We start from the raw sequence: 27,699 nt of genomic DNA, 5'->3' as shown, positions 1-27,699 counted from the left end.
TATTATTTAATAAAAAGATTATATTATTTTCATGTTTTTGAAATTTTGTAGGATCAACAATTATATTTGAAACTTTATGGTAAAATATGTCCCTCTTAGAAGAGTTTTTTTCACAATGTAAAAGAAAATGTTTTTCATTTTCAATTTGACCAGAATTACATACAAAGCAGTATCTCTCATTTCTGGGAATATTTAGATGTCTCCCTCTTTCAATCATCAGTGTATGAGCGCTTATACGGATCTTACATATTGCAGCTCTGTCACTTCTGTTTTTTAATATATCAACATAGGGTGGTCTTCTGCCCATTATGTAGACACTTTTGAAAAAGTCTAACTTTTTGGATTCAAATATATTTGCATTTTGAACTTGCAAACATTGGTCATTAATTCTTTGTTTAATAGAATTTAAATTACCTTTAACATAATTAAAGTTATTGATGATATAAGACATTCCAAGTTCATTCAAAAGACTCTTGACCTTTTTGACCCAAGGGTTTGAATCTACAGATTTAGTGAATATATCATATGCCAAAGAATTTTCCGAAGAAACTATATGGTTCAGGTAGTTGAATATTGAATATAATATTTTATTTTTTAAGGGAATTCTATTAAGTTCAGCTCGACATCCATCATTAGATGCCTTACAGTGAACCCCTAATATGTCTTTGATAAATTTAACATGAAGTTTTTCAAATGGATCAGAGTCTTTAAAATGTGAATCCACCCCCCAAATTTCACTACAATATGTAAGAATGGGAGTAACTAAACAATCAAACAATTTTTCAAGAAGTCTACATGGGTTGTTGAGACCTATAGTTTTCTTTATTTTAGAGTATGCCTTCCTGGCTTTTTCCATTAGAGTATTCACAGCAAGGCAAAAATTGCCATTATACTTTAAAACAATACCCAAGTAACAATAATTTGCTACTGTTTCAAGATATGCATTATCATAAGTAAAATGGTTTAACAATGTCTTGCCATTAGAATTAAATATCATAATTTTTGATTTATCAGTATTAACTTGTAGTTTCCATGTTGAACAATATTCATGTAAAATATCAAGAGATTTTTGTAGACCCTCTTTGCTTTCAGATAGTAAAACAATATCATCTGCATATAAAAGAATGTTCAAAGAGGTATCCCCAATAGCAACTGGATCCGTATGTTTGTTATCAAGATTACCTACTAGATCATTTATAAAATAGTTAAAAAGAAGGGGACTCAATACGTCACCTTGTTTAACACCCCTTTCTGATAGGAATGGAGGACTCAACCCATTAGAGAATTTTATTCTACTTACTGTATCAGTATACATTGAATAAATAACATTAAACATTTTTTGGGGGATATTATGTTTTATGAGTTTAGAAAATAAACCTAGTCGCCATACAGTATCAAATGCCTTTTTTAAGTCTATGAAGGCAGCAAAAACTGTATACACTTCTACCATGTAACTGTATAAGCCTCCGCTGGTAAGAGCACCTCTGAATACAAAGAAAGATAACTCAAATTTTATCTACTTTCTCATTGATACTGATAAGACCATGAGTAAGACTAAATCAAAATCTGTCTTCATCTTTCTTACTTTAGGATATGTAGTTTTAGGTGTTTTGAGTCAAGGTCCATAGATGAGAAGGTCTTTGGAGGAGGGAACGGGTGGGGGGGGGGGGGGGGGGGGTCTCTACTTTGAATCCTGTATTTTTAATGCCATTTTCTCTATTTCTCAGTTATTTTGTAAATTTTATAATTTAATAGTACAAGAATCATGCAAATAAAATAAATCAAGGCCTACAAGCTCATCATTAGTATACCAAAAGAAAAAAGAAGAGAACTTAGACTATTTTAGGAGTAAAAAACAATGCTCACAGAAAAGTCACTAAAATTGTAACCCTTAAAAATTTTCAAAAAGTTGGCAGGTCTGTGTATCAAGCTTGAAAGTTATGTCCATACTTGCCCCAATGTTCAGGGTTCGAACTCTGGGGTTGTATAAAGCTGCGCCCTGTGGAGCATCTGGTTAGTTACATGTAAAAATAAATTTCATTATTATTTGTTATGGTTAATTCACCATTTTCAACTTTGTGTGAAATTTAAGTTATTTTGTGACAACTTGTAAATTGAAAAAAAAAAAAAAAAAGTTATACTTTATATTGCCAGTTTTATGAATCGTTAGATAATGAATGAAAAATGAATTTTCAAAAACTATTTTTTCCTTATGTAACTATTTGAGGAAATAAGTTTGGTTGGATTTTGGCTGAGAAAAAACAAAACTGTAAGAATATTTTTTTGTTGGTTTCAGTTTTGAGTTGAATTTATCAGTGCAACAGACAGGATTTACAGTTTATAGGAAATACAAACCCCATATAGAAGATGATAATAAAGTCAGGGTAAGCAAACAAAACTTAATATCAACATTTATTCATAACTTTTTGCTTGGATGTTTTACACCTTAACATTTTAATGTAATGATATGTATTTGATACATTTTTTTGTAAAATTGTAAAAGTGGTTGACTGTTTACAAATTACAAGTATGAAGTCCTTTCCTACATCATCCAATTTGCTTATTTTCATCTCTTTTACATCACAATGAATCTGTAGACCGTTATGATCAGTTATTTCTTTATTGAGTTCTGAATGTTGAACAAACACTTTTATATGCAAAGTATTAATTCCGTTATTGTAGAGTTCGGAAGAAATTTAACAGTTTTTGTATTTCATATTTTAAAGGTGGGTGATATCATAAGATTTTACCATAAAGAAATGGAGGCTTACCTCGTGGCTGAAGGACTATTCGATGATGAACTCTTGGAGGATGGTTAGATTTATTTTATATTTTTTTCAACTACAAAAAGAGGCAAAATATTTAACTATTAATACACAACACATATTTAAGAAATACTCTTATTAGTATGTTAAATAATTATAGAATAACTGATCAAAGAATTCAAATATCTAAAAATAAATAACTCATAAACAAATCAATTCGTAAAACTCTGTTCATGTACAAAAAAGTTATACATAAATTACTTTACAAGGCTAGGGAGATGCCTGCAGGACTATTGACCAAGTATGCTTCAGTTATTCTCCTTATTATCAACAAGTTATTCCCACAAAAAGGGGGAGGGCACAGGCACCCTTGCCACCTCTGAGCAATTTAGATTATCATCCTTATTTATCCAAGTGAACTCTTTGCATCAAGAGAACTGAAGTACACTGCATCATTAGATCAATGAAAGGTTAGAAAATGGCTGTTGTTAATAAATAGTTTTAACACATCTGAAGTAATTTGTTCCTAGAGTTGAGGTTTGTTAATGCCCCACATGATATAGGGAAGTGGTTATCCATGCTCCAGCAAGTAATAGAAGGGAATATGATGTATAATATTTTGATTGTATCATGCTGCAACCTTAAACTATTCTTACAGAGTGGATTAATGTTAAAAATAAAATGGTCATCTGTAATGGTAGGTAAACAGGGAGCACTGTATACTACTCATATTTATGAATGTCACAAAACTCTGAAAGGCTGATCTAGAAGCTTGGTTTAATTTTTGACTCAATAAAAAGTCCCATAATATTATGTGGGATGGCAACAGGTAAGGAACTGGCTTTTCTTCTGCTTCAAGTATTCTAAATTTCTGCATCTGACAACAGAAAAGATAGTCCTTAGTATTATTACTAATATCAGGAATATGTTGAGCATGAATAATGAAATGGTGTAAAGAAGCATGCAAGTCAACTTTCCCAGGAGCTTGGTGATACTCACAACTTTATTCTACATTTGGAAATGATATCAACTGTAGTCATATTGTCATGATATGGGTTATGTTCTTTCTGTATAATTTATGATTGCATGATACTGAAGTTTAGTATGGCATCCTTCTGCTTAATGAGCGTGCATTATTGTTTAGGGGCCAGCTCAAGCCTGTTTCTGGGTGCAGGATTTTCTTGCTGTGTTGAAGACCCATTGGCCTGGTTACTGCTCTTTTGTGGGGTTGTTTGTTTGACACATTTTCATTCCGAATTCTATAATACTATGACAACAGAATTTCTATGTTATAATCAACAAACATAGATATGAGATGTAGTCAGGAATGTATGCATGTTAAGTGATGAGAATTTACATTAGGAAATCTAACTAGTACGATACGAAGACAATCACATTTTTGATTTTTGAAATGATAAAAACATTACAAAAACTATATAATGTGTTTTGCATTAAATTGAATAATTGTAGAATAAAATAGAATTACACTTAAATTAGGTAAACTTCCATAATACAAAGGAATTTGTATGTTTTTCTTTTGTTATTGTTTATTACAGCAATGTTGACTTTTTCTCAATATAAAGCAATAATTTATTTAACAGTACATCTGAGAATGAGGCCAATGGATCAGAATAATCCCAAGACGTTATTCCCCAGTACATCAGCTGTAACTTACTGGCAGATAGAGCTCCAGACTGGTCCCATCGATGGTGGGGTACTCAAGTGGGAACAGCAATGCAGAATTATACATATGTGTTCACGGAAGTATCTAACAGTAGACAAAGCATTACAGAAGGTGACCTTAACAGGGGACCATATGGACCCAAATACAGTATTCAGGATTCATCCAGTTATCAGGGTAATTACATACTGAAAATTGTTCTTTGAACTTTTTAAATTGTCATATTTTACAATATTTTATGTGCAGAGAGATCTTTTCAAGTTTTAAACATTTGTACCATATCAAATATATACCTAATAAATCTATTAATTTACCTTTGCTTAGTTCATTGATCAATATCTATTGCGATTCTTCATAAAATTCATGCAACTCTCAACACAGCTGGTCATCATGTTATCATTTTGTAGTCAACTTGAATGAGATTTTATATAATTTCAGGAATATGATGAAGTACCTTTGGATAGTTATTGTAGAATAGAACATGTTGTATCAAAGAGATGGCTTCATGCTTTAACAGGTAATACAGAGATAAACCTGTATAAAGATATAAGAAGATGTGGGATGAGTGCCAATGAGACAACTCTCCATCCATAAGTACATCTCTCATAAGATGTTCTATTAGTTATTAAACACATGAAAGCTAAACAAAAGGATAGTTTCAAATTGACTGCTGGAAAGATTTGTCCTTGGTTCAACTTTTATACTTTCATCTTACAGTATTGGAAGATGTTGTCTCACTAGTAGCATTATGTTTTTTATTGAACAAACTGACTCATATAATTTAGAAATTCTAGAACTCAGTGTTTTAAATAGAGAATTTAAAGGCAAAGGTCGAATCAGGTGTAAAGATAACAAGAAAAACACTAAACTAATACTATAGATCATTCCTTCTCCTTTAAAAGCTGGTAGTATTATATGTTACTTTGATAAGGTTAATATATCCTGCCTCTATCACAGAAAACAGGTGATCCAATATTAAAACACAAGACTGAAGTGGACAAAAACACTTATATACAACTCCTGACAAAGAGCCTGACTTGGGAAAGCCACATTTAGGTCTAGGTAAAAATCTGACTTGGGGAAAGCCACATTTAGGGCTAGGTTAAAATCTATTCTCAACTGATATCTTGATAACTGTGAGAAAATATATGCCGTTAAGATAGATGAAGTTATAAAAGACAAAGAAATGATGTAGGTAAATTTTGTTTTTACAGTTGATTATGTTAGAAAATGTGCACAGCAAGAAGAGGATAGCTCTATGGGATCCTTAAAATGGAGCACTGCTACTTTGAAACAAGTGAGTTTATCTGTCTGTTTGTTTTGATACTCATTAATCATCAGAAATTCATATTTTAGATTGGCCAGTGTTAACTGAATTGTATTACTTGACCAAATGTGTGCTAAATTTAAAATTAAGATTGTACCTTTTATTTCTGTTAATGCTAACTTTTAGAAGAGGGAGAACACTCTGCTATTTAAAGAAAAGTCAAAAGATGAAATTGTTATCATGTTTCAAGAGGGTTTAGAAGATGAGAGCTACATCAGCTTTATTGAGAAGCAACTATTGGAAACTTACTCTAGTTGTAAGCCTTAGTTGTTATAAATATCAAAACACAATACATGATCATGATAATATACAAAGGTATATAAATTATTCTTTACGATGCAGGTAATACAATTACAGATAATTATAATTGAAGTTAATTTTAACACTTCTTACAATTACTAATTCTAAAGAACAGTTTGAGTTTTCTGCTGCAAACTAATTTGTCTATGTTTTGTTTTATTTCTATAGTAAAATTTTGAAGAAGAAAAAAAAAATGAATAGAGAAAAATAAAAGAAAAAAAATCAAAAGTTTGTCAAAAAAGTAACAAAAAAACAAATCTAACAAAAAAACAAATACAAGTTTGAAATTTTTAGGGAAAAAAAAGAAGAATTGGTCATCTGTGGTTTGCTCTATATATTACTGCCCTTTTGTTGTTATAAATATTGATAACTTGTAAACTGACATTTTACTGTCAGATTGGCGTTCATACTCATAGCATGATTACAGTAAAATAGATACCAAAACAATTTAATACATATCTAGTTTATATGATCATTCTTTCTATGTATAGACAGATAATTCAGAATATTTTTTTGAGCTTCCATCTAAGCATAAAGTCAGATGTCTTTCTATAGGCAGATTTACCTTTTTTCATTTCTTTGAAATTAACTTGTTGATCTTGGAATGAATGAATTAACACATTCTACTTTACTCCGTATTCTAAAACCTAGAAGTGAACCATTGAATTGAAAGTGTACAGGCCCTATGAAAAGTTAATATAAAAATATGCAAACAAAATAGTTTGCATTTTATTTTTGCATATATTTTAAAGATAAGTGGTTAATGCAATGCTACTGTAAAAGAAAACCTTATAGGCCTACACATGGCCTGCATTGTTTTAGGTTTTAGATATATGGTGTATAAATAAAAATTTCTGTAGGGCTTACAACAGGTATGTATGTAAGTAGGGAACCTTAAATATTACTGTTAACATTATCAAATTAAGAGAATATTGAAAAAACAGTACTATTGTACTCTGTCTTTTGGAGAAAGTTTGTCAAAAATTGCTCCTGTTTGACTAAATCAGCAGTAATAGGTTACTAACAGTAACATTTTATATATTTATTTAATTTATTTTGTGATCCTAATGTTCATTATATATTAAAAAAATCTACTGTAATCCACACACTGACATTTTACCATAATTCTCACATTTCCAAGGACCCCTTTCTTCAACCTATATTGTAAACCAAAACCTGTTGTATGGACAGTTGTTCAGTAAACATTTTATTTTGGAGAGGGGAAGGTTTCTAGGTAAGAAAAAAACACAATATGTAAATAGAGAGGATACAAGAAACAATGTGTTAATATATAAGAAAAAAAACCACAATGTGTTAAATAAGAAATAAAGAAAACACATTGTTTCCAGAGAAAGAGTACAAACAAACACAATGTGTAACAGAAAGAGTACAAACAAACACAATGTATAAATAGCAGTTGTTCATACACCTACATCATCAACTCTGTTTATGTCATATTTAAAAATTCAAAAAAAAGATTAAAGGAGACATTTAATTTTGAAATTTATTTAGTTATTTGAAAAATGAAGTAATGAATAAAATGAAGCCTAAAAGCTTCTCTCTAGATATGATATAAACAGGAAGTGATCAGATATTGTAATATGATATTGTTTCCTACAAGCATGCTAAAGCCTACAGTGGATTTGTAAGTCTATGTGTCTTGTAATTTATCTATTAAATACAGGAAATATTCTTTTTTTTTCCTCTTTTAATATGCATGATATCTCTTGGTTTTTTTTGCTACATTTGCTACATGAGTGGTTTTTTTTCTTCTGTTCACTGAAATATTCTATTTGCCTTTTTCATCATTATGATAGATATGCATTATATAAAACTATTTATTGAGCTTCATTTTTGTTTCAGATGTAAAATCTTATATGTCTTTGTAGATAGAGAGTAAAACTATCATTTTGTTGGTTTCTACAATTATTTAGTTATTTGAATAAAAAAAAACTTTTGCAGCTTGTTTTATTTTATTTTATTTTTTAGTAGTTACACTTTGAATTAAAGCAACTCAATTTTAAGCTTAATTGGCCTGAAAAACAAAATGAGCGTTTCTCATCACTTGCCCATGACTTTTTACAAAAATATTATTTTCTGAAACTGCTTGGCAAAATTTAACCAAACATGGCCAAAATCTAATGTGTCTGATGATCCCAGCTACCAAACAACATGGCAGATCTTGAAAACAATAAAAAAAAGAGATAGAAACTTTAGATAGAAAACATGATAAGCAAGACAAGATAGTGGACATTTTAGATTGAGTTCTTCAGTGAGTAATTGCCCCAAAAATAAGGATTATTACCATTTTTTGTGTTTTTGCTCATTATGATGATCCTGAAAACCGTAATAGATAAATAGCCACTAAAAAAGGAAAATTATGAACAGAACAAGATTAACAAATTTGTCAGAAAAGATGAAATCATCAAATGACTTCCTATATATGGGAGTTATTGACCATTAACCATGATTTTTAACGTTTTCTTTGCCTTTTTGATAATAAGTTTAGTAGATAAAGAAGAATTATAAAAAAGCAAAATTGATCTTCAAGAATAGATAAACAAAAAAAATATCTTAGTTCTATTCTTGCTTTCAATGTTGAAAAGGCACATATGTAAAAGTTAGCCTCTAGTTAATGAAAACTTTGAAAGGAATCAAATTTGATAAGGCTTAGCAATATAAAACAAAGTAATGTTAAAAAACACTGCAGTCTAAACTTATATATGATACCATATTCAAAATGTTCATTTGTGTTTTAATAATTTGTAGATAAGTACAATAGAAGAGAAACAGTATGATGATGCCTTTACTATCCAAGGAGTGTCCTCAGATCTGGTAGAAATATTTGACTACATGGCAGGCATGGTACCGTTCATACAAAAGCTTATAGGAGATGTAAGTAGCACAGAAGTAACAATATTTTATCACATATTTCATCTTGTTAAAACTTGTTTTTTTTAAAAGCCATTTTCAATTGTTCTAATTGTTTCAAAAGCACTGAATTCTATTTAGATTTTTTTTCTAAAGCTTTTAAAGAAATTATTAGTTTGTTTAAAAGAGAATTGCTCATGTAAAAAGGTATAGTAAAATGTTTCCCCTTAGAAAAATATATTCAATATGGTCTTGAGACCACAATTGTCGTCCCTTGATTTTCGTTGTTCACAAATATAGTCCTTAGTGTTGACAGTGGGTTACATGCCATTAATTTTTATACCCTTCCAAATTTACATGTTACTTCTCCATGTTTAGTGCCTTAAATTGCAAGTAGGGGGTGAAATTACACTAAAAAAATTTGGGTCCAGAATTTTAAAGGAAAGTAGTGATTTTGTCCCGCTGAAAAAGGTTTAAAATTAGTACTTCGGAAGCTGTCAAAAGATTTCAAGACGCCCTAAACATTAAATTGTCCATATTTTGAGATAGAGACGATGAAGTTTTCTATAACTTTTATATAATTTGTCCCAAAAGTAGTACAACACACTGTAAAAGTTTCTTTGAGAAAGCGCAGGTGGGATTTTTTTTATTTTCATTTATGTTCTAAAAGAAATGCACTACATAATAATTGTGATCTCGGACCATATATAGCAATTTTATTAATAGCTATTTTAAATTCAAATCAGATGATATGTGTTATGTATGGTGTTTTGGTTTACAAGGGGTCTTTATGTCATCTTTGTTTAGCTGGGTCTTCATGTCATCTTTGTTTAGCTGGGGTCTTCATTTCATCTTTGTTTACAGGGGGTCTTTGTGACATCTTTGTTTTCAGGGGGTCTTTGTTTCATCTTTGTTTTCAGGGGGCCTTTGTGTCATCTGGGGGTCTTTGTGTCATCTTTGTTTACAGGGGATCTTTGTGTCATTTTTGTTTATAAAGGGGGGGGGGGCTTTGTGTCATCTTTGTTTACAGGGGGTCTTTGTGTCATCTTTGTTTACAGGGGGTCTTTGTGTCATCTTTGTTTGCAGGGGGTCTTTGTTTCATCTTTGTTTACAGAGGGCCTTTGTGTCATCTTTGTTTACAGGGGTCTTCGTTTCATCTTTGTTTACAGGGGGTCTTTGTGCCATCTTTGTTTTACATTAGATCTTCGTGTTATCTTTGTATTTCAGCATGTCTTCGTGTCATCTTTGTTTACAAGGGGCCTTTGTGTCATCTTTGTATACATTGGATCTTCTTGTCATCTTTGTTTACAGGGCCTTAGTGTCAAAGTATTCCAAGTAGATCATCTTTACTGATCACCAACCAGTCAACACTAATGTTTGTGTAATGTTTCCTGATGTTCAATTATCTTCTGATCATTTTATGATTTTACATAATTAAATCCTTATAATTTCTATTAACTCATATCTGATTATTATTTTTTTATTTCAGAAAAAAGATGGTGTCCAGCTGAATGCTAAAATGACCCATGATGCTGTAGTGGTAAGTATCAAATGTTTAAAAGCTATGTGAGAAGACTTTGAAAATCCATGGTCTTTACTGTAATTAGGCAAATATAGTTTGACAGTGTTTGAGATTTTTTTAAATGTATGTATGCTTAACATGCTGCATCTGAATAAACTAATATGCAAAAAAGACTTACACAACTTTTACAAGATACAATGTAATTGACTTCATTTTTTGGGGTTTATTCATTCACAAAAATTTGAGGAAATGAGACATTTTCAGTGGGGTCACACTTCATGTGTTTTCTAAAAGAGGGAGCTTTTGATTTCATATAACAATGAAATATATTTTTTACCCAACCTACGATTGTACAGGGGCATTATGTTTTCTAATATGTGCTCGTTTGTTTGTCTGTCCATTGGTTATTTCGTCCATCTGTCCTGCTTCAGGTTATGGTAGTTTTTGATGAAGTTGAAATCTAATCAAATTGAAATTTAGTACACATGTTTCCTTTGATTAGATTTTTAAAATTTAAATGCCAAATAAGAATTTTTACCCCAATTTCATGGTCCAAAAAAAATGATAGTGTGAGTTAGGAATCCCTGTACTATGGACACGTTCTTGTTGATATTTATTACCATGTAAGTAACAAATTCTTTTTCAGGCATTGTCAGAACTGAAAGACTTTATGATTGTCGATAGTTTACCAAACAAAAACAGACAGAAATTAATGAGAAATCTAAGGGTGAGTATGGACTTTATGATTGTCGATAGTTTACCAAACAAAAACAGACAGAAATTAATGAGAAATCTAAGGGTGAGTATGGACTTTATGATTGTCGATAGTTTACCCAACAAAAGCAGGCAGAAATTAATGAGAAATCTCAGGGTGAGTATGGACTTTATAATTGTCGATAGTTTACCCAACAAAAACAGACAGAAATTAATGAGAAATCTCAGGGTGAGTATGGACTTTATAATTGTCGATAGTTTACCCAACAAAAACAGACAGAAATTAATGAGAAATCTCAGGGTGAGTATGGACTTTATAATTGTCGATAGTTTACCCAACAAAAACAGACAGAAATTAATGAGAAATCTAAGGGTGAATATGGACTTTATAATTGTCGATAGTTTACCCAACAAAAACAGACAGAAATTAATGAGAAATCTAAGGGTGAGTATGGACTTTATAATTGTTGATAGTTTACCCAACAAAAACAGACAGAAATTAATGAGAAATCTAAGGGTGAGTATGGACTTTATAATTGTCGATAGTTTACCCAACAAAAACAGACAGAAATTAATGAGAAATCTAAGGGTGAGTATGGACTTTATAATTGTCGATAGTTTACCCAACAAAAACAGACAGAAATTAATGAGAAATCTAAGGGTGAGTATGGACTTTATAATTGTTGATAGTTTACCCAACAAAAACAGACAGAAATTAATGAGAAATCTAAGGGTGAGTATGGACTTTATAATTGTTGATAGTTTACCCAACAAAAACAGACAGAAATTAATGAGAAATCTCAGGGTAGGTACAGATAGCATTTACAAGATGCTGTAATGGAACTTTAATATTTGTGAAATGATATCCCTACTGAAAAAAATTATTGTTTCATGTGGATAGGACAAACACGTTTAAGTTTGGATGTTGACTAACTGTAAACTAAAAACCAACCACATTGGACATACTGGTTACCTTAATACTGTTACTGTTTCTCCTGATGGCTCACTGTGTGCATCTGGTGGAAAGTTCTTCTGAACACAAAGATGTGAAGACAAAAATAAAAATTTGTTATACAAAATGCTATAAAATGGAGATATTTTGCACTAGTAAAGTTTTTCCATGACAGATACAACAGGAAAATGTTGATATTACACCTTACTAAATGTCAACTATAATGATACAATTATTTTGTATGGATGACTGTGATTACCATTCAACCAGCATATAATCCTGATCTGCATGTTTGCCACTCAGGGAAACAAACAATTTTAATATTGACATGCATTGACATTGCTACACGTTGCTAGGTAAACTCAATTTGAAACGGTTAAACTTAAGATTTATGTAGACCAAGCTTCAAAAACAATACAATTAATTCTGATTTTGTTTTGTGATTGACAGATAGTGGAGTTACTAGTCTACCTGTTACAGATCCCGTTCAGAGGAACTGCAGATCAACAGTAAGTTTTTATAGACATTTGTAATTCTTTGAATCTGGCAAGGGTCACCTTGGATTGAAGTTATTTTCATGGTTTGTTTTTTTGAAGGTTGAATTTTCATAAACTCAAATGGACACTGCCCTAATGTTTTAGGTCATTAAACATGGTTTGAAAAATGGAAATACTTTTTATTAGATTAGTCTAGAATTTATATGCCCAGTAAAAATCATTTAAAACAATAATAGAAGGAGACATTTATTTATTTGGTCCTTTTGTGTCTGTTCTGTATAAAAGTTTTGGGTTATTGTAGTTTACCATAAAGTTTGAGTCTCATTAACTTGAAAATCCTGTACATTAGAATGTTAACTTTTAAAAAGTTGGGATTTTGACCTAGATTTCTTGGTTCACTGAACATGGAAATATTACAGCAAAAGAATGGCATGCATATGCATTATGGTTGAATGGACAGGTTGCATTTGAAGGAACATATAGAATTATTTTTGGACAAAAAAACTAAGGATATTTCTATTATATGTATATGATAAATGTTGATCTATTTTATCGTTTTAGTCATTTAACAAGGATATTTGTGGAGGCATATGATGTATTATATACCTATTTTATCGTTTTAGTCATTTAACAAGGATATTTGTGGAGGCATATGATGTATTATATACTTACTTGAAGGGAGACAGTAGAAAGAATGAACTGTATATTGCCAAGTACATTGACTTCTTCTTATCACAGTTTGAGTACAAAGAGGTAAAATTTATGTGGGATATCTTGTACATGCTTTGGAAGGTAAAATAAATGTTTGAGAGCATTTAAACAAAAAGGGTTTTACACCACAGTTTGCTGTTGCTGTTCTGCTAAGGCTCAATCTTGAAGGCAGCTGGTCTTTGACATATAATTGTTAACTTTTTACACATTGTGACTTGGATGGAGAGTTGTCTCATTGGTACTCATACCACATCTTCTTATTATAAAGTGTACAGCAGAACTTCTGTAATTTCAGTTTTGACTGAGGTTGCTATCTTTTAGTTTTAGTACAAGTTAACATAGATATCTGAGTTAATTCTCATGTTATGATTCTACTCAACAAGTCATTTAAAACTTTTCATCACATTGTTAAAAAACCCACATGTATTGCATGTCGTTGAAACTGTTATCTGACACCAAACATCAACCAAAATGATATGCAGGTCACAATGATACTGTTCTTACTGTAATGATTTAATTGATTCAAAGGGGAATTAATGTTTAGTAGCAATACAACAAGACTTTATCAGAAATGTTGAGGCTGTAAATAATTTTCAGGCAAGACCTTATGATATATTGAATAATTTTTTTTTGTAGGGAATGATTGGATTAAACTCAGCACACATGGTGATGGAGTTAATTAAAGACAACAGAAAAATTGTTGACAGAATAACAACAGAACATATTGATAAGTTCGTGGAACTGTTAAGGCGAGACAAGGTATTTAACATAGTTTAGAATGAATTGCCATGTGACCTCTTGAAAGACGATTTTTTATATGTCATTTTATAAATGATGTGATTTTAAATTAACTCTGAATTTCCCCAAACTTTCATACTATAATTTTTCAACATATAAACTATTTTATAACAATAGGATGTTAAGTAAATGTAACTTTCAGGATATTACTCTAGACCTCTGTTTTTACATAATTAATATGAAGAGAACAATTAAAAATATTTTGCCCAGTTGTCTTGTTTAATACCATCTTTGTATCCATAGCAACCTGTTTTTCGTTATAGAATATGAATAATAATTGCTTTTACACCTTTTTAGCTCACCTGGCCCGAAGGGCCAAGTGAGCTTTTCTCATCACTTGGCGTCCGGCGTCCGTCGTCGTCGTCGTCGTCCGTCGTCCGTCGTCGTCCGTCGTCGTCCGTCGTCGTTAACTTTTACAAAAATCTTCTCCTCTGAAACTACTGGGCCAAATTGAACCAAACTTGGCCACAATCATCATTGGGGTATCTAGTTTAAAAAATGTGTGGCGTGACCCGGTCAACCAACCAAGATGGCCGCCACGGCTAAAAATAGAACATAGGGGTAAACTGCAGTTTTTGGCTAATAACTCAAAAACCAAAGCATTTAGAGGAAATCTGACATGGGGTAAAAATGTTTATCAGGTCAAGATCTATCTGCCCTGAAATTTTCAGATGAATCGGTCAACCCGTTGTTGGGTTGCTGCCCCTGAATTGGTAATTTTGTGGAAATTATGCAGTTTTTGGTTGTTATCTTGAATATTATTATAGATAGAGATAAACTGTAAACAGCAATAATGTTTAGTAAAGTAGGATTTACAAATAAGTCAACATGACCGAAATGGTCAGTTGACCCGTTTAGGAGTTATTGCCCTTTATAGTCAATTTTTAACCATTTTTCGTAAATCTTAGTTATCTTTTACAAAAATCTTCTCCTCTGAAACTACTGGGCCAAATTGAACCAAACTTGGCCACAATCATCATTGGGGTATCTAGTTTAAAAAATGTGTGGCGTGACCCGGTCAACCAACCAAGATGGCCACCACGGCTAAAAATAGAACATAGGGGTAAACTGCAGTTTTTGGCTTATAACTCAAAAACCAAAGCATTTAGAGGAAATCTGACATGGGGTAAAAATGTTTATCAGGTCAAGATCTATCTGCCCTGAAATTTTCAGATGAATCGGTCAACCCGTTGTTGGGTTGCTGCCCCTGAATTGGTAATTTTGTGGAAATTTTGCAGTTTTTGGTTGTTATCTTGAATATTATTATAGATAGAGATAAACTGTAAACAGCAATAATGTTTAGTAAAGTAGGATTTACAAATAAGTCAACATGACCGAAATGGTCAGTTGACCCGTTTAGGAGTTATTGCCCTTTATAGTCAATTTTTAACCATTTTTCGTAAATCTTAGTTATCTTTTACAAAAATCTTCTCCTCTGAAACTACTGGGCCAAATTGAACCAAACTTGGCCACAATCATCATTGGGGTATATAGTTTAAAAAATGTGTGGCGTGACCCAGTCATCCAACCAAGATGGCCGCCACGGCAAAAAATAGAACATAGGGGTAAACTGCAGTTTTTGGCTTATAACTCAAAAACCAAAGCATTTAGAGGAAATCTGACATGGGGTAAAAATGTTTATCAGGTCAAGATCTATCTGCCCTGAAATTTTCAGATGAATCGGTCAACCCGTTGTTGGGTTGCTGCCCCTGAATTGGTAATTTTGTGGAAATTTTGCAGTTTTTGGTTATTATCTTGAATATTATTATAGATAGAGATAAACTGTAAACAGCAATAATGTTTAGTAAAGTAGGATTTACAAATAAGTCAACATGACCGAAATGGTCAGTTGACCTGTTTAGGAGTTATTGCCCTTTATAGTCAATTTTTAACCATTTTTCGTAAATCTTAGTTATCTTTTACAAAAATCTTCTCCTCTGAAACTACTGGGCCAAATTAATCCAGACTTGGCAATCATCATCTTTGGGGTATCTTGTTTTAAAAATGTGTCCGGTGACCCGACTATCAAATCAAGATGGCCGCCACAGCTAAAAATAGAACATAGGGGTAAAATGCAGTTTTTGGCTTATAACTCAAAAACCAAAGCATTTAGAGCAAATCCAACACGGGGTTAAATTATTAATCAGATCAAGATCTATCTGCCCTATAATTTTCAGATGAATCGGTCAACCCATTGTTGGGTTGCTGCCCCTGAATCGGTAATTTTAAGGAAATTTTGCTGTTTTTGGTTATTATCTTAAATTTTATTATAGATAGAGATAAACTGTAAACAGCAATTATGTTCAGCAAAGTAAGATTTACAAATAAGTCAACACGACGGAAATTGTCAATTGACCCCCTAAGGAGTTATTGTCCTTTATAGTCAATTTTTAACAATTTTCATAAAATTTGTAAATTTTTATTAACATTTTCCACTGAAACTACTGGGCCAAGTTCATTATAGATAGAGATAAATGTAAGCAGCAAGACTAGTAAAGTAAGATTTACAAACACATCACCATCACCAAAACACAATTTTGTCATGAATCCATCTGCTTCCTTTGTTTAATATTCACATAGACCAAGGTGAGCGACACAGGCTCTTTGGAGCCTCTAGTTTTATAAACGATCACTGCAATTTACATTTTGGTGAGTTGTTTGATTTCTTTTTCAGAATTACAGATATTTAGATTTACTGAAGGTTTTATGTGTTTGTGACGGTGTTTCAATAGCAGACAATCAAAAATACATCACAGAAGTTTGGCTGATGAAAGGCAATAGGGTAAGAGGAAGAACTTTGTTTGTTTTTGTGGGCTTCGTCTGATTTTTTTACTCTTTAGTCGGATTGTTGTCTCTTTGACACATTCCTAATTTCCATTCTCAAGTTTATGATACATCTTGTGTTAATTGAAAATGTAGACATTACATTTTAAAGAAATAGCCTGTAACTTATACTTTTTTTTTGTGTCGATATTTGAAAACTGAGTTTGTAACATTGAACAAAAAATTGTAATTACCTGCAAGATATTCCATGAAAAATCATTTGATTTTAAAAATTGTTTTTGTTTGTAGAACTGTGTGTTTTACACAGATTTAGGACAGAAAATTGGTAAAGAGAAAGGAGTAGTCTATGTGTCGACCACTACCGGACGTACCTGGATGGAGCTATCTAAATTTTCACAGGTGTGCTATTAATAACTTTAACTCAACTTTTTGAAAGAATAATAGTGATTAACAAGAAAAAAAATCAAATTAAACACATGAAAATGTTAAACGTGCTAGTTATTTATACCTTCCATTATTTATTTTAAATTTATAAAGCGATAAAATTAACTTTCTTATGTGATTTTTTGATCGCTTTTAAAGTTGTTCTAGAAAGTAATAGTTTACTTTTATGTTTATATTTATTTTCAGAAGTCCAGTAGCGATGACGAGTTGTATCTATTTTTAGAACACCAGTTGGAATTGTTTGGATATCTTTGCAATGTATGTATTCTGTTTACTTTCAAAATTACATACAGGTAAGGTATATCTCTGTGTCAACAATTTAGTTTGAAGTCATAATGTAAGAAGAATATATAGTAAGGTTCTCTGATTATGTAAAAGCTTGGTGGCAATACTTCAGATATCAACTACATCTTAAGCCTGATGTGGTAAGCAAACATCAATTAATCAACTTTAAACATTGTATGAATTTAAGTGAAAAATCAAATAATACCAAAAAGAAAATGACATCATCTTTAGTGCTCATTGTTAACATGTATTTGTTTCTGACTTTAGGGCCAGAATGACTTTTCCATCAAAGTTATAACACAAGAGCTGAATTATTTGACATGGGATGAAGCCTTTACATGTGTCAGTGATGATCGCCTTCCTGATGAACTGAGGGCACAGTATTGTGATCTTATTATCAGTAAGTCATTTATAACTTCTACTGCTAACATGCCCCAACCTATCACTTAATGCAACAATGAACCTGACCTAGACAATATCCTAACCATTAATGAACTATAACCTGTAAGTATAGGGACTTCAAAAGTAAACAAAGGCCCAAATTTAAAGTAAATGCTTTGGTGATTTAATGTATTAAAGATGAAATATATTATAATAGAACACACAAGAATCATTAGATACTATGTGAGCCATCAGTAAAAAAAGAAAAAAAAAAGATTTGAAAAACGGAAAACGCAAAAAATATAGATTCAGGATTATAATTCCAATGCCTATTAAACTTTGGAAGTTATTGGAAAATTCGACCTTTATAGATAATAATACAAAAACCTAATGGTATTCAAGATAGAACATTTATTTTTATTTTCAGCTATGTTTGTTAATGTTGGTGACAATCATTCTGTGATAGACCGGGTGAAATTGACGTACAATTACGATGAAATTGATGACATAGAGGTGAGTGTTTGTATTAATGCTGATTGTTGTATGGCTTCTCATTTCGCTATGGGATTTTATCGCTAGTTTTTTTTTGTTAAATGATTGCAAAGATTAACTTGAGTTTTGTGGGCATTTAAAGCTTGTTTAACTTCCCGTTTAATTTTGTGCCTGTACCAAGTCAGGATTCATGTGTTGTTCTTTGTTGTTAGTCTTTGGCTGAGTGCCATTTTGTTTATAGAGGACATAGGTGAATGAATTAGTTGTTATATGTGAAATTCCCTTACACCTTCTTTTTGTTTGGTGATACTTTGAATTTTGTAATATTTTGAATGTTTAACTATTGTCGCGCAATTCTCTAGAACATTTGTCTTCACTTGCATAGTTAGGCATCACATTACAGTAAACACTGGTGATGTGTATTGGGATTTCATTTGTCTTCACATTTCACTTCTAGTTTGGCTTCACATTACAGTAAACACTGATGATGTGTATTGGGATTTCATTTGTCTTCACATTTCACTACTAGTTTGGGCTTCACATTACAGTAAACACTGATGATGTGTATTGGGATTTCATTTGTCTTCACATTTCACTACTAGTGTGTGCTTCACATTACAGTAAACACTGATGATGTGTATTGGGATTTCATTTGTCTTCACATTTCACTACTAGTTTGGGCTTCACATTACAGTAAACACTGATGATGTGTATTGGGATTTCATTTGTCTTCACATTTCACTACTAGTTTGGCCTCACATTACAGTAAACACTGATGGTGTGTATTGGGATTTCCTTTGTCTTCACATTTCACTACTAGTTTGGCTTCACATTACAGTTAACACTGATGATGTGTATTGGGATTTCATTTGTCTTCACATTTCACTACTAGTTTGGGCTTCACATTACATTAAAAATGAGTATGGTGAATTTCAGGGTAAACAGATCGCTAGAAAGTCTTTGCCAATAGTGAAAGTTGTGTTTGATGAATATCCAGAGAAAAATCCAGAAGCTTTTGAAAGAATGTTAAATGGAAACAACACACCTGATACTTTTATGCAAGACAGCTCTGCATCTTGTAGAGTTTCTAGACTTTCAAATAATGAAATGTCTAGATGTCAGTCACGTACAAGAAAGGTGATATTCCTTGTCATGATTGGCACATAGTTTGAAAATAATCCACGACTACTCCACAAATTTACTAAGCATTTTATTTTTATATCCTTTGACAGCTGCATGTTATTTTTCCAGTTTGATAACCCATTGTTCTTGATTCTAGAATCAAAGAAACCAAGTTTTGATTATATTTATGAAAAGACATTTAGAAAATGATGAGATTCGGTTTAAGCTGGGTTTTTTTAACATGAATGCTTCATGATATTATTGAATGACCTACATTTAGGTGATAACTGTACTGTATTTAAAGCTCTGAAAACATCAATTGGTGATTTGATGGTTGGAAATTAAGTTTATTGACGATGTAGTGGAGCCATAAACAGGTATTTGCAACCATCAAATCACTAATTGATTCCTTCAGAGCTTAAAATACTATACTGTAGTCTCCTTTCTAATGAAACTGATAGAAAACCGTGTCAAATTATACATTAAAATTCTTGACATGGTTGCTTTACAAAATTTTGCTGTTTGAAGCTCTATTAGTACTGGTGTTTGATAATAAATGAGACTTCTCTCCAAATGACGTAAAAGGTCACAACTTTTATTTTGGAACAAGTTAGTATTAAAAAATATTTAAAAGTCTAGGAAAGAAGAATAGTTGCAGACGTAAATTTTGGGTTTTCAGAATTATTTATTTGTTTATGTAATGTTTGTGACATTCTCAATAAATCCAGGAAGTTTATGATATTATCTTTAAACAGGGAAAAAAAATGTTTTCACCTTGTTGAAGGCCATACAGTGACCTTAAGTTGTTAATTTCTGTTTCACTTGGTCTCCTTTGGAATTGTCTCATTGGCAATCATACCACATTCTCTTTTAAAATAAAATGAGTCATTCTATGATAACATGAGGTGAACATTTTGTTGACTAATTCTGATAATATGAATTATGTTGATTCGTTTGTTACTAATTCCTCTAATATGTTTTATGTTGATTTTATTAACAGTTTAAGCCAAGGCAACAGGTAAGATTGCTGTTGTAGATCTAATATATATATATAAATGGAGATCTTTAATTAAAACACACTCTAATATACATTTGCACTCGCCTGAAATCTTATTTCCCTCTTGAAAATAAATTACTCTATTAACCCATTGAAATAATTACAAGTGTACATGTTAATTTTATACACAATTTTTATGAATGTATTTCCATTAAATAAAGAGTTTCATTTTTAGAATTGTCTTACTGTTTAATTACCCTTATGTTTTTCACAATTCTCTGCTCTCTTTGTATTTCACTTTTAACGAATTCTCTGGTAAACTTTATATTACTGTAATTTATATATCAATGATTGTGTGAGGAGTCTGGTTTAAATAAATATTACTCAGTTGCATTGTTTTATTTTATTTATTTGAAAATATTTCAGTTAGTAAAATCATAAAAAAAATAATCTTTTAATTTTATTCAGTGGACAAACCTGAATATTTCTGTACAACAAATAATGTATTTTAGATATGTTTTTCTGTCATTAGTTAAATGTTTTGCTTTTAATATTAAATTTCAAGAAACTTGAACCACATAGTAGTTGAAATATATGTTTCAATAATTAAACAATACAATTTACATAGTTATAATTTTTTACCTTAATGTTTTTGTAAACTATTGAGTGTTGTTATTCAGGCACCTCAACTCACTCGAGTAAGAACCACTTTGGATGGAAAGGTAGAAGGTTTAGCTTAAAAGCTTAATTACTTCCCTTGACTAACAAAATGTCTAGATACTACTAAATTCTATTTAGCTTCATTTTCAGGTTATAATTAGATACTGGTTGAAATTTCTGCATGAATATTTTTCTTTTCAATTAGAAATGTAATTGCTTCTATATAATTTAAGAGATTTCATATATACACTTCCATTTTACTAACAAGAATTATAGATATACCATGACAGATACTGCAACTAAAACTTCCACTTGCTTTTAAACATTAAAAGAAAATCAAGTTAGCAACATATAACTAAACATTAAGACATAAACTTTATCAACCCAAGGAGGTCTTCTGTTCCTTACTGCTGTTTAAATTTTTCTGTATAACTGGAGATTAAATGAAAGAGTTAGAGGCAGCTAGGATTGTGTTTGGCTCCAATGAAAGGTGATTTTTCCCAACTTTTGTAATGACTTGTGGACATTAACACCTGAAAAAAAGGCAAAAAATAATTAAAAGAATGGATAATTTTCTGGATTTAAACATGCAATTTTATTTTACCCTAGTACACATTTATCATAGCTTGAAATAAAATCCAATTTGGTAATTATTTTAAAAAGAATTAAGTTTAAGATAATCTTGGGTGTGTGGGAAAACCAATTTGTGAACCTCAAAACCTCAAAACCCAAATACAGTACCATGTGTTTTAATTTGTGATTTTTTTTTAATCTCAATCTACTACATTTCTATAGCAACACAAAAAAGATTTTTTACATTGAAATTGTTTCAACTCCTCTTCAATACTGGTGTAAAATTTTAGATAGAAAAAAGGGTGATTAATATCCCTTATTGAACCTATTCCTTCATTATTACTTCTGATGTTAAAGTTCACTAAAAAATAGTTTGTCTTCCTTGGGTAGAAGTTTATTAAAACAATACCATCTAATTTTACTTATTCTTTCGTCAAATTAAGACATTACAAATTTAAACTAGTATTGTGTGTGTAATTTAATTTTATTAAAATGAATGACAACAAACATTTATTACACATGCATGTATGTATGAAACGCTTATAGAATAAAAATATATTACTAATGTCTAAGCATTACAATTGTCAAAATACATACACATAAAATAAAGTATTAAACCGATAGTCAGTTTAAAATTTTAAGAGCAACAGACCAAATGTGAAAGTGAAAGTTCACAAAGACAAGCACTATGACATTATAAAGTTTAACTCACAAGAGAAAACTTGTTCCAAATACATTTTTGTTTTTTACTTTGTGTAAGACTGACAAATGCTACTGTATTCCTTGTATTTATGTGCAATCATTTTCATTTAATGGTAATATTATTTCTTTTAAAAGAGTTAAATTTAGATTTTTCACTCTATTCAACATTTTTTTATGCCCATGAATTGCTTCATTTGTATCAAATATAATTCTCTATAATATTATTAACCCATCTTTACAGGATCTAGCTGATCTGAGCCATTCCATTACATCCAAGTATTTCCCAACATTAAGTGAATGGATTGCTAAATTCCTCGGACAAAACAGTGATATGACAGCTTCAGAGATTGGAAACAACAAACTTGTCAAACAGGTAGGCTAACTAAAAACTATGATCAGCAGAAAGATTGATTTGTTTATTGTAACTTTTTTTAAAAGTACCACTTTTGGGCTATTTTTTGGCAATCTGTTTTACGGGTGGAGGAAGCCAGAGTGCCTGAAAATATCCACATACCTACGATAAGAAAACTGACAATCCTAGTCAATTCAGATTGGCACAGGTGCACGAGTGGGGTTCGAAATCACAACCTCAGTGTTGACTGGCTAGTGATTACAGTAGTAGAACTACTTAGACCACTTGGCCACAGAGGCCCATAGAAATATTGAGAGCTTCAGAGATTGGTTACAACAAACTTTTCAAACAGGTAGGCATAACTAAAACTATGACCAGTAGAAATATTGTATATAGTCTAAAGTTATACAAATATTATACATGTATGTGAATTCTTTCAAGCAGACCAAGAAAAGTTTTCTTGAATATAAACTTGGTATTAAAATATGACATTGCTTCTTTGACAGGTATTAAGACTGGTACACTTTCTAGTGGCTTTTGGATTCTACCAGTCTACAGAAGATATAATGACCTTGTTAGAGCCAATGATGGGTTTGATTGATGGCAGAAATGACAAACCATATCCAGTTATACCTCCAGGTAAGAGTAACTACAAACCCTATCCAGTTATACCTCCAGGTAAGGTAGAAATGACAAACCATATCCAGTTATACCTCCAGGTAAGGCAGAAATGACAAACCATATCCAGTTATACCTCCAGGTATGGTAGAAATGACAAACCATATCCAGTTATACCTCCAGGTAAGGTAGAAATGACAAACCATATCCAGTTATACCTCCAGGTAAGAGTAACTACAAACCCTATCCTGTTATACCTCCAGGTAAAATCTTTATATAGGGTGACTACAAACCATATCCAGTTATACCTCCAGGTAAGAGTAACTACAAACCATATCCAGTTATACCTCCAGGTAAAATCTTTATATAGGGTGACTACAAACCATATCCAGTTATACCTCCAGGTAAAATCTTTGTATAGGGTGACTACAAACCATATCCAGTTATACCTCCAGGTCAAAATCTTTATATAGGGTGACTACAAACCATATCCTGTTATACCACCAGGTAAAATCTTTATATAGGGTGACTACAAACCATATCCAGTTATACCTCCAGGTAAAATCTTTATATAGGGTGACTACAAACCATATCCAGTTATACCTCCAGGTCAAAATCTTTATATAGGGTGACTACAAACCATATCCTGTTATACCTCCAGGTAAAATCTTTATATAGGGTGACTACAAACCATATCCTGTTATACCTCCAGGTAAAATCTTTATATAGGGTGACTACAAACCATATCCTGTTATACCTCCAGGTAAAATCTTTATATAGGGTGACTACAAACCATATCCAGTTATACCTCCAGGTAAAATCTTTATATAGGGTGACTACAAACCATATCCAGTTATACCTCCAGGTAAAATCTTTATATAGGGTGACTACAAACCATATCCAGTTATACCTCCAGGTAAAATCTTTATATAGGGTGACTACAAACCATATCCTGTTATACCTCCAGGTAAAATCTTTATATAGGGTGACTACAAACCATATCCAGTTATACCACCAGGTAAAATCTTTATATAGGGTGACTACAAACCATATCCAGTTATACCTCCAGGTAAAATCTTTATATAGGGTGACTACAAACCATATCCAGTTATACCTCCAGGTAAAATCTTTATATTGGGTGACTACAAACCATATCCAGTTATACCTCCAGGTAAAATCTTTATATAGGGTGACTACAAACCATATCCAGTTATACCTCCAGGTAAAATCTTTATATAGGGTGACTACAAACCATATCCAGTTATACCTCCAGGTAAAATCTTTATATAGGGTGACTACAAACCATATCCTGTTATACCTCCAGGTAAAATCTTTATATAGGGTGACTACAAACCATATCCTGTTATACCTCCAGGTAAAATCTTTATATAGGGTGACTACAAACCATATCCAGTTATACCTCCAGGTAAAATCTTTATATAGGGTGACTACAAACCATATCCAGTTATACCTCCAGGTAAAATCTTTATATAGAGTGACTACAAACCATATCCAGTTATACCTCCAGGTAAGAGTAACTACAAACCATATCCTGTTATACCTCCAGGTAAAATCTTTATATAGGGTGACTACAAACCATATCCAGTTATACCTCCAGGTAAAATCTTTATATAGGGTGACTACAAACCATATCCAGTTATACCTCCAGGTAAGAGTAACTACAAACCCTATCCTGTTATACCTCCAGGTAAAATCTTTATATAGGGTGACAACAAACCATATCCAGTTATACCTCCAGGTAAACACTTAAAAATATAAAAATGAAGATGTGGTATGATTGCCAATGAGTCAGCTATAAAAGGATGTAAAACAATTCCAACGAGAAAACTGATGACCTTATTTATGTAAAAAAATTGAACGAAAAACAAATATGTAACACATAAACTTAAAGCAAGGCAAGACGATAGGGTAATATCATATCTATCTGTTAAACCTCCTTGTTCAAACTTTAAGTGAGGAACTGACAATAGGTTAACTTCCAACCTGTCAGTAATACCTTCAGGTCAAAGCTTAAAGTGATGAATTAAGGATGGGGTAACATATATAATCATAATGTATTTTATAGTTAAGATAATCAAAGGAGGATAAATGAAAGTTATAAGCTTCTCTTTTTTTATTCAGGCAAAGAAGGAGAAGAGGTGTTGAAAAACTTCAGACTTAATGAGAGATACCATCCAAGTCAAGAAACACAGGCTGTTGTGGATGCCAAATGCCAGTAAGTACAAAATTATGGTTTTGTGTGGGAACAAGTTTCTGAATTTTTGTAAGTCATGTTTGCCAGTAAATCTATACTTTTAAAAATTTTAACAACAAAGGTTAGTGCATTTACATGAATTATACAGCAGTGTTTGTTACATGATTAAGAACATTAGTTTTTACTTATTTATAAATTATATTTTCAGGGCTCTCGAAGTATTGGACCTTTTCTTCAATTTCATCTTCAATGTCAGATTAGAGGTAAGTTTTTAAAGTTTCTCGTGCCATAAAACATACACAATTATAGTAGCAAATAAACTTGTGTTAATAATTCAAGAAGCAGTCCTGTTTACACCAAAATAAACCAACTCTTTTATATACTCTCCAATTGAGAAATATTCTGTTGTTATTTAGATTAAAACTGAATTATTCATTGCTTATATCTGTTTAACAGTTAACTTATTTCAGGATATCAGACAAAACAGAAATTGATTAATCTCAAATTCAATTATTTTTTATAGTTACCAAATCAACATAAACTTTCTATATCCATTTGCTTAAAAATTTTGTGGCATGAGGCTTTTATACAAATATGTATTATTTTACAGAAATTCATGAATACCTTTAAGTTGACACATACAGCAGCCAACAGACCAAATCTTCCTCATCCAGAGTTAGCACCCATGCTTTATGAAACATATGATCTGTCAAACCAGCATGGGTAAGGAAGAAACCTATAATGGTGTAGTTGAAAAACAAGACAATTTTAGAATTCTAGGATGCCCTTAAATGTGTTCCTTAACTAACAGTAGTTATGATTGGTTGACATTGTCATTAACTGTAGTAATGATTTATTGACAATGTCATTAATATTAGTTATGATTTGTTGACATTGTAGACAATGTTATTAACAGTTGTTTTGGTTGACATTGTAGACAATGTTATTAACAGTTGTTTTGGTTGACATTGTAGACAATGTTATTAACAGTTGCTTTGGTTGACAATGTCATTAACAACTTTTATAACAAGTTGACAAAGTCATTAACAATATTATGAAAAACAATTTTATTTGTTAGTTGACAAAATTGTTATAGTAGAAAGTTACATGACCTTGCTTGATGTTTTTATTTTGGTAAAATCATCAGTTATGCTTTTAAATAGATACTTGTCTAATGATTTTACTAAAGGTTTGGACAAAATTAATCATGCTTCACATAATGCTTTTGATTAACATATTCAGGCTTTTACTAATTTTAGACCTGTGCATGATGTGGTTGAAAGGTATACAATTTTAACAATATTTCTGCAGCTTACAAATGCTTTTTGTTCTTTCTAGATTTTTAATACATTAAAGAATGTGTACAATGTTTAAATGATCTTGTTTCATTGTGAAACTTACATTAGTATATAATTAATACTACATGGCAGAGTTTATCTAAAATAACTGCTCTCTCAAGTTAAACTTCCATTTAAAAAAATCATTCATTTTCTAAAATTAACCTCTATGCTAGGTTGATCTAGGTTTATGCTAGATGTGTTAGATGTGTTTTTACAATAATTGTTCAGGATTTAAAAAAAAAAGGTTGTGCCAGCCAGAGTAATTTTGTGATGTCATTTTTACCATCTTTTGTATCTTATGCTGTAGACATTAATGTCAAAAGAGGTAAATTCCAAACAATCTGACCAAGTGCAAGGACTTTGGTCAGGAGTTGCTAGTTGACACTTTCAAGAATTAAAACCTTAGAAATAATTAAAGATAAATATGAACAGTAATTTATTTGACTTTTTATGTCCAAAGCTTTGCATATGTTAGGAATATGAATCTTTTGATTGCCACCCAATTAAGCAATGTTAGCAACTGCATTGATAACAGGATGTCTAATTTTGGGCTTTATTTTACCTTAATATGTCTTTTCAAGTCACTCATATAAACC

The 27,699-nt window shown here is 31.4% G+C and overlaps 1 protein-coding gene across 7 annotated transcripts in view; it reads left to right on the top strand.

Moving 5' to 3' along the window:
- LOC134712827 (inositol 1,4,5-trisphosphate receptor type 3-like) overlaps positions 1-27,699 on the top strand; it is a 116,317-nt gene that overhangs the window by 32,776 nt on the left and 55,842 nt on the right. For 3 of the 7 annotated variants that reach the window (XM_063574769.1, XM_063574773.1, XM_063574768.1), the window contains exons 8-29: positions 2,297-2,384; positions 2,727-2,814; positions 4,367-4,623; positions 4,885-4,963; positions 5,661-5,743; positions 8,843-8,968; positions 10,434-10,484; positions 11,113-11,193; positions 12,583-12,641; positions 13,253-13,382; positions 13,977-14,099; positions 16,813-16,920; positions 17,211-17,321; positions 17,553-17,624; positions 17,919-18,051; positions 18,460-18,545; positions 19,461-19,661; positions 22,820-22,951; positions 23,437-23,569; positions 25,691-25,784; positions 25,972-26,026; positions 26,374-26,486. In XM_063574769.1, the coding sequence (XP_063430839.1) occupies positions 2,297-2,384; positions 2,727-2,814; positions 4,367-4,623; positions 4,885-4,963; positions 5,661-5,743; positions 8,843-8,968; positions 10,434-10,484; positions 11,113-11,193; positions 12,583-12,641; positions 13,253-13,382; positions 13,977-14,099; positions 16,813-16,920; positions 17,211-17,321; positions 17,553-17,624; positions 17,919-18,051; positions 18,460-18,545; positions 19,461-19,661; positions 22,820-22,951; positions 23,437-23,569; positions 25,691-25,784; positions 25,972-26,026; positions 26,374-26,486 (2,403 nt within the window). The other 4 variants (XM_063574766.1, XM_063574771.1, XM_063574770.1 and 1 more) reach the window with 4 other exon arrangements.

Source organism: Mytilus trossulus, chromosome 3 (genome assembly GCF_036588685.1).
Source record: "Mytilus trossulus isolate FHL-02 chromosome 3, PNRI_Mtr1.1.1.hap1, whole genome shotgun sequence".
NCBI lineage: Eukaryota > Metazoa > Mollusca > Bivalvia > Mytilida > Mytilidae > Mytilus > Mytilus trossulus.
This window is presented reverse-complemented; position numbering and strand designations above follow the sequence as displayed.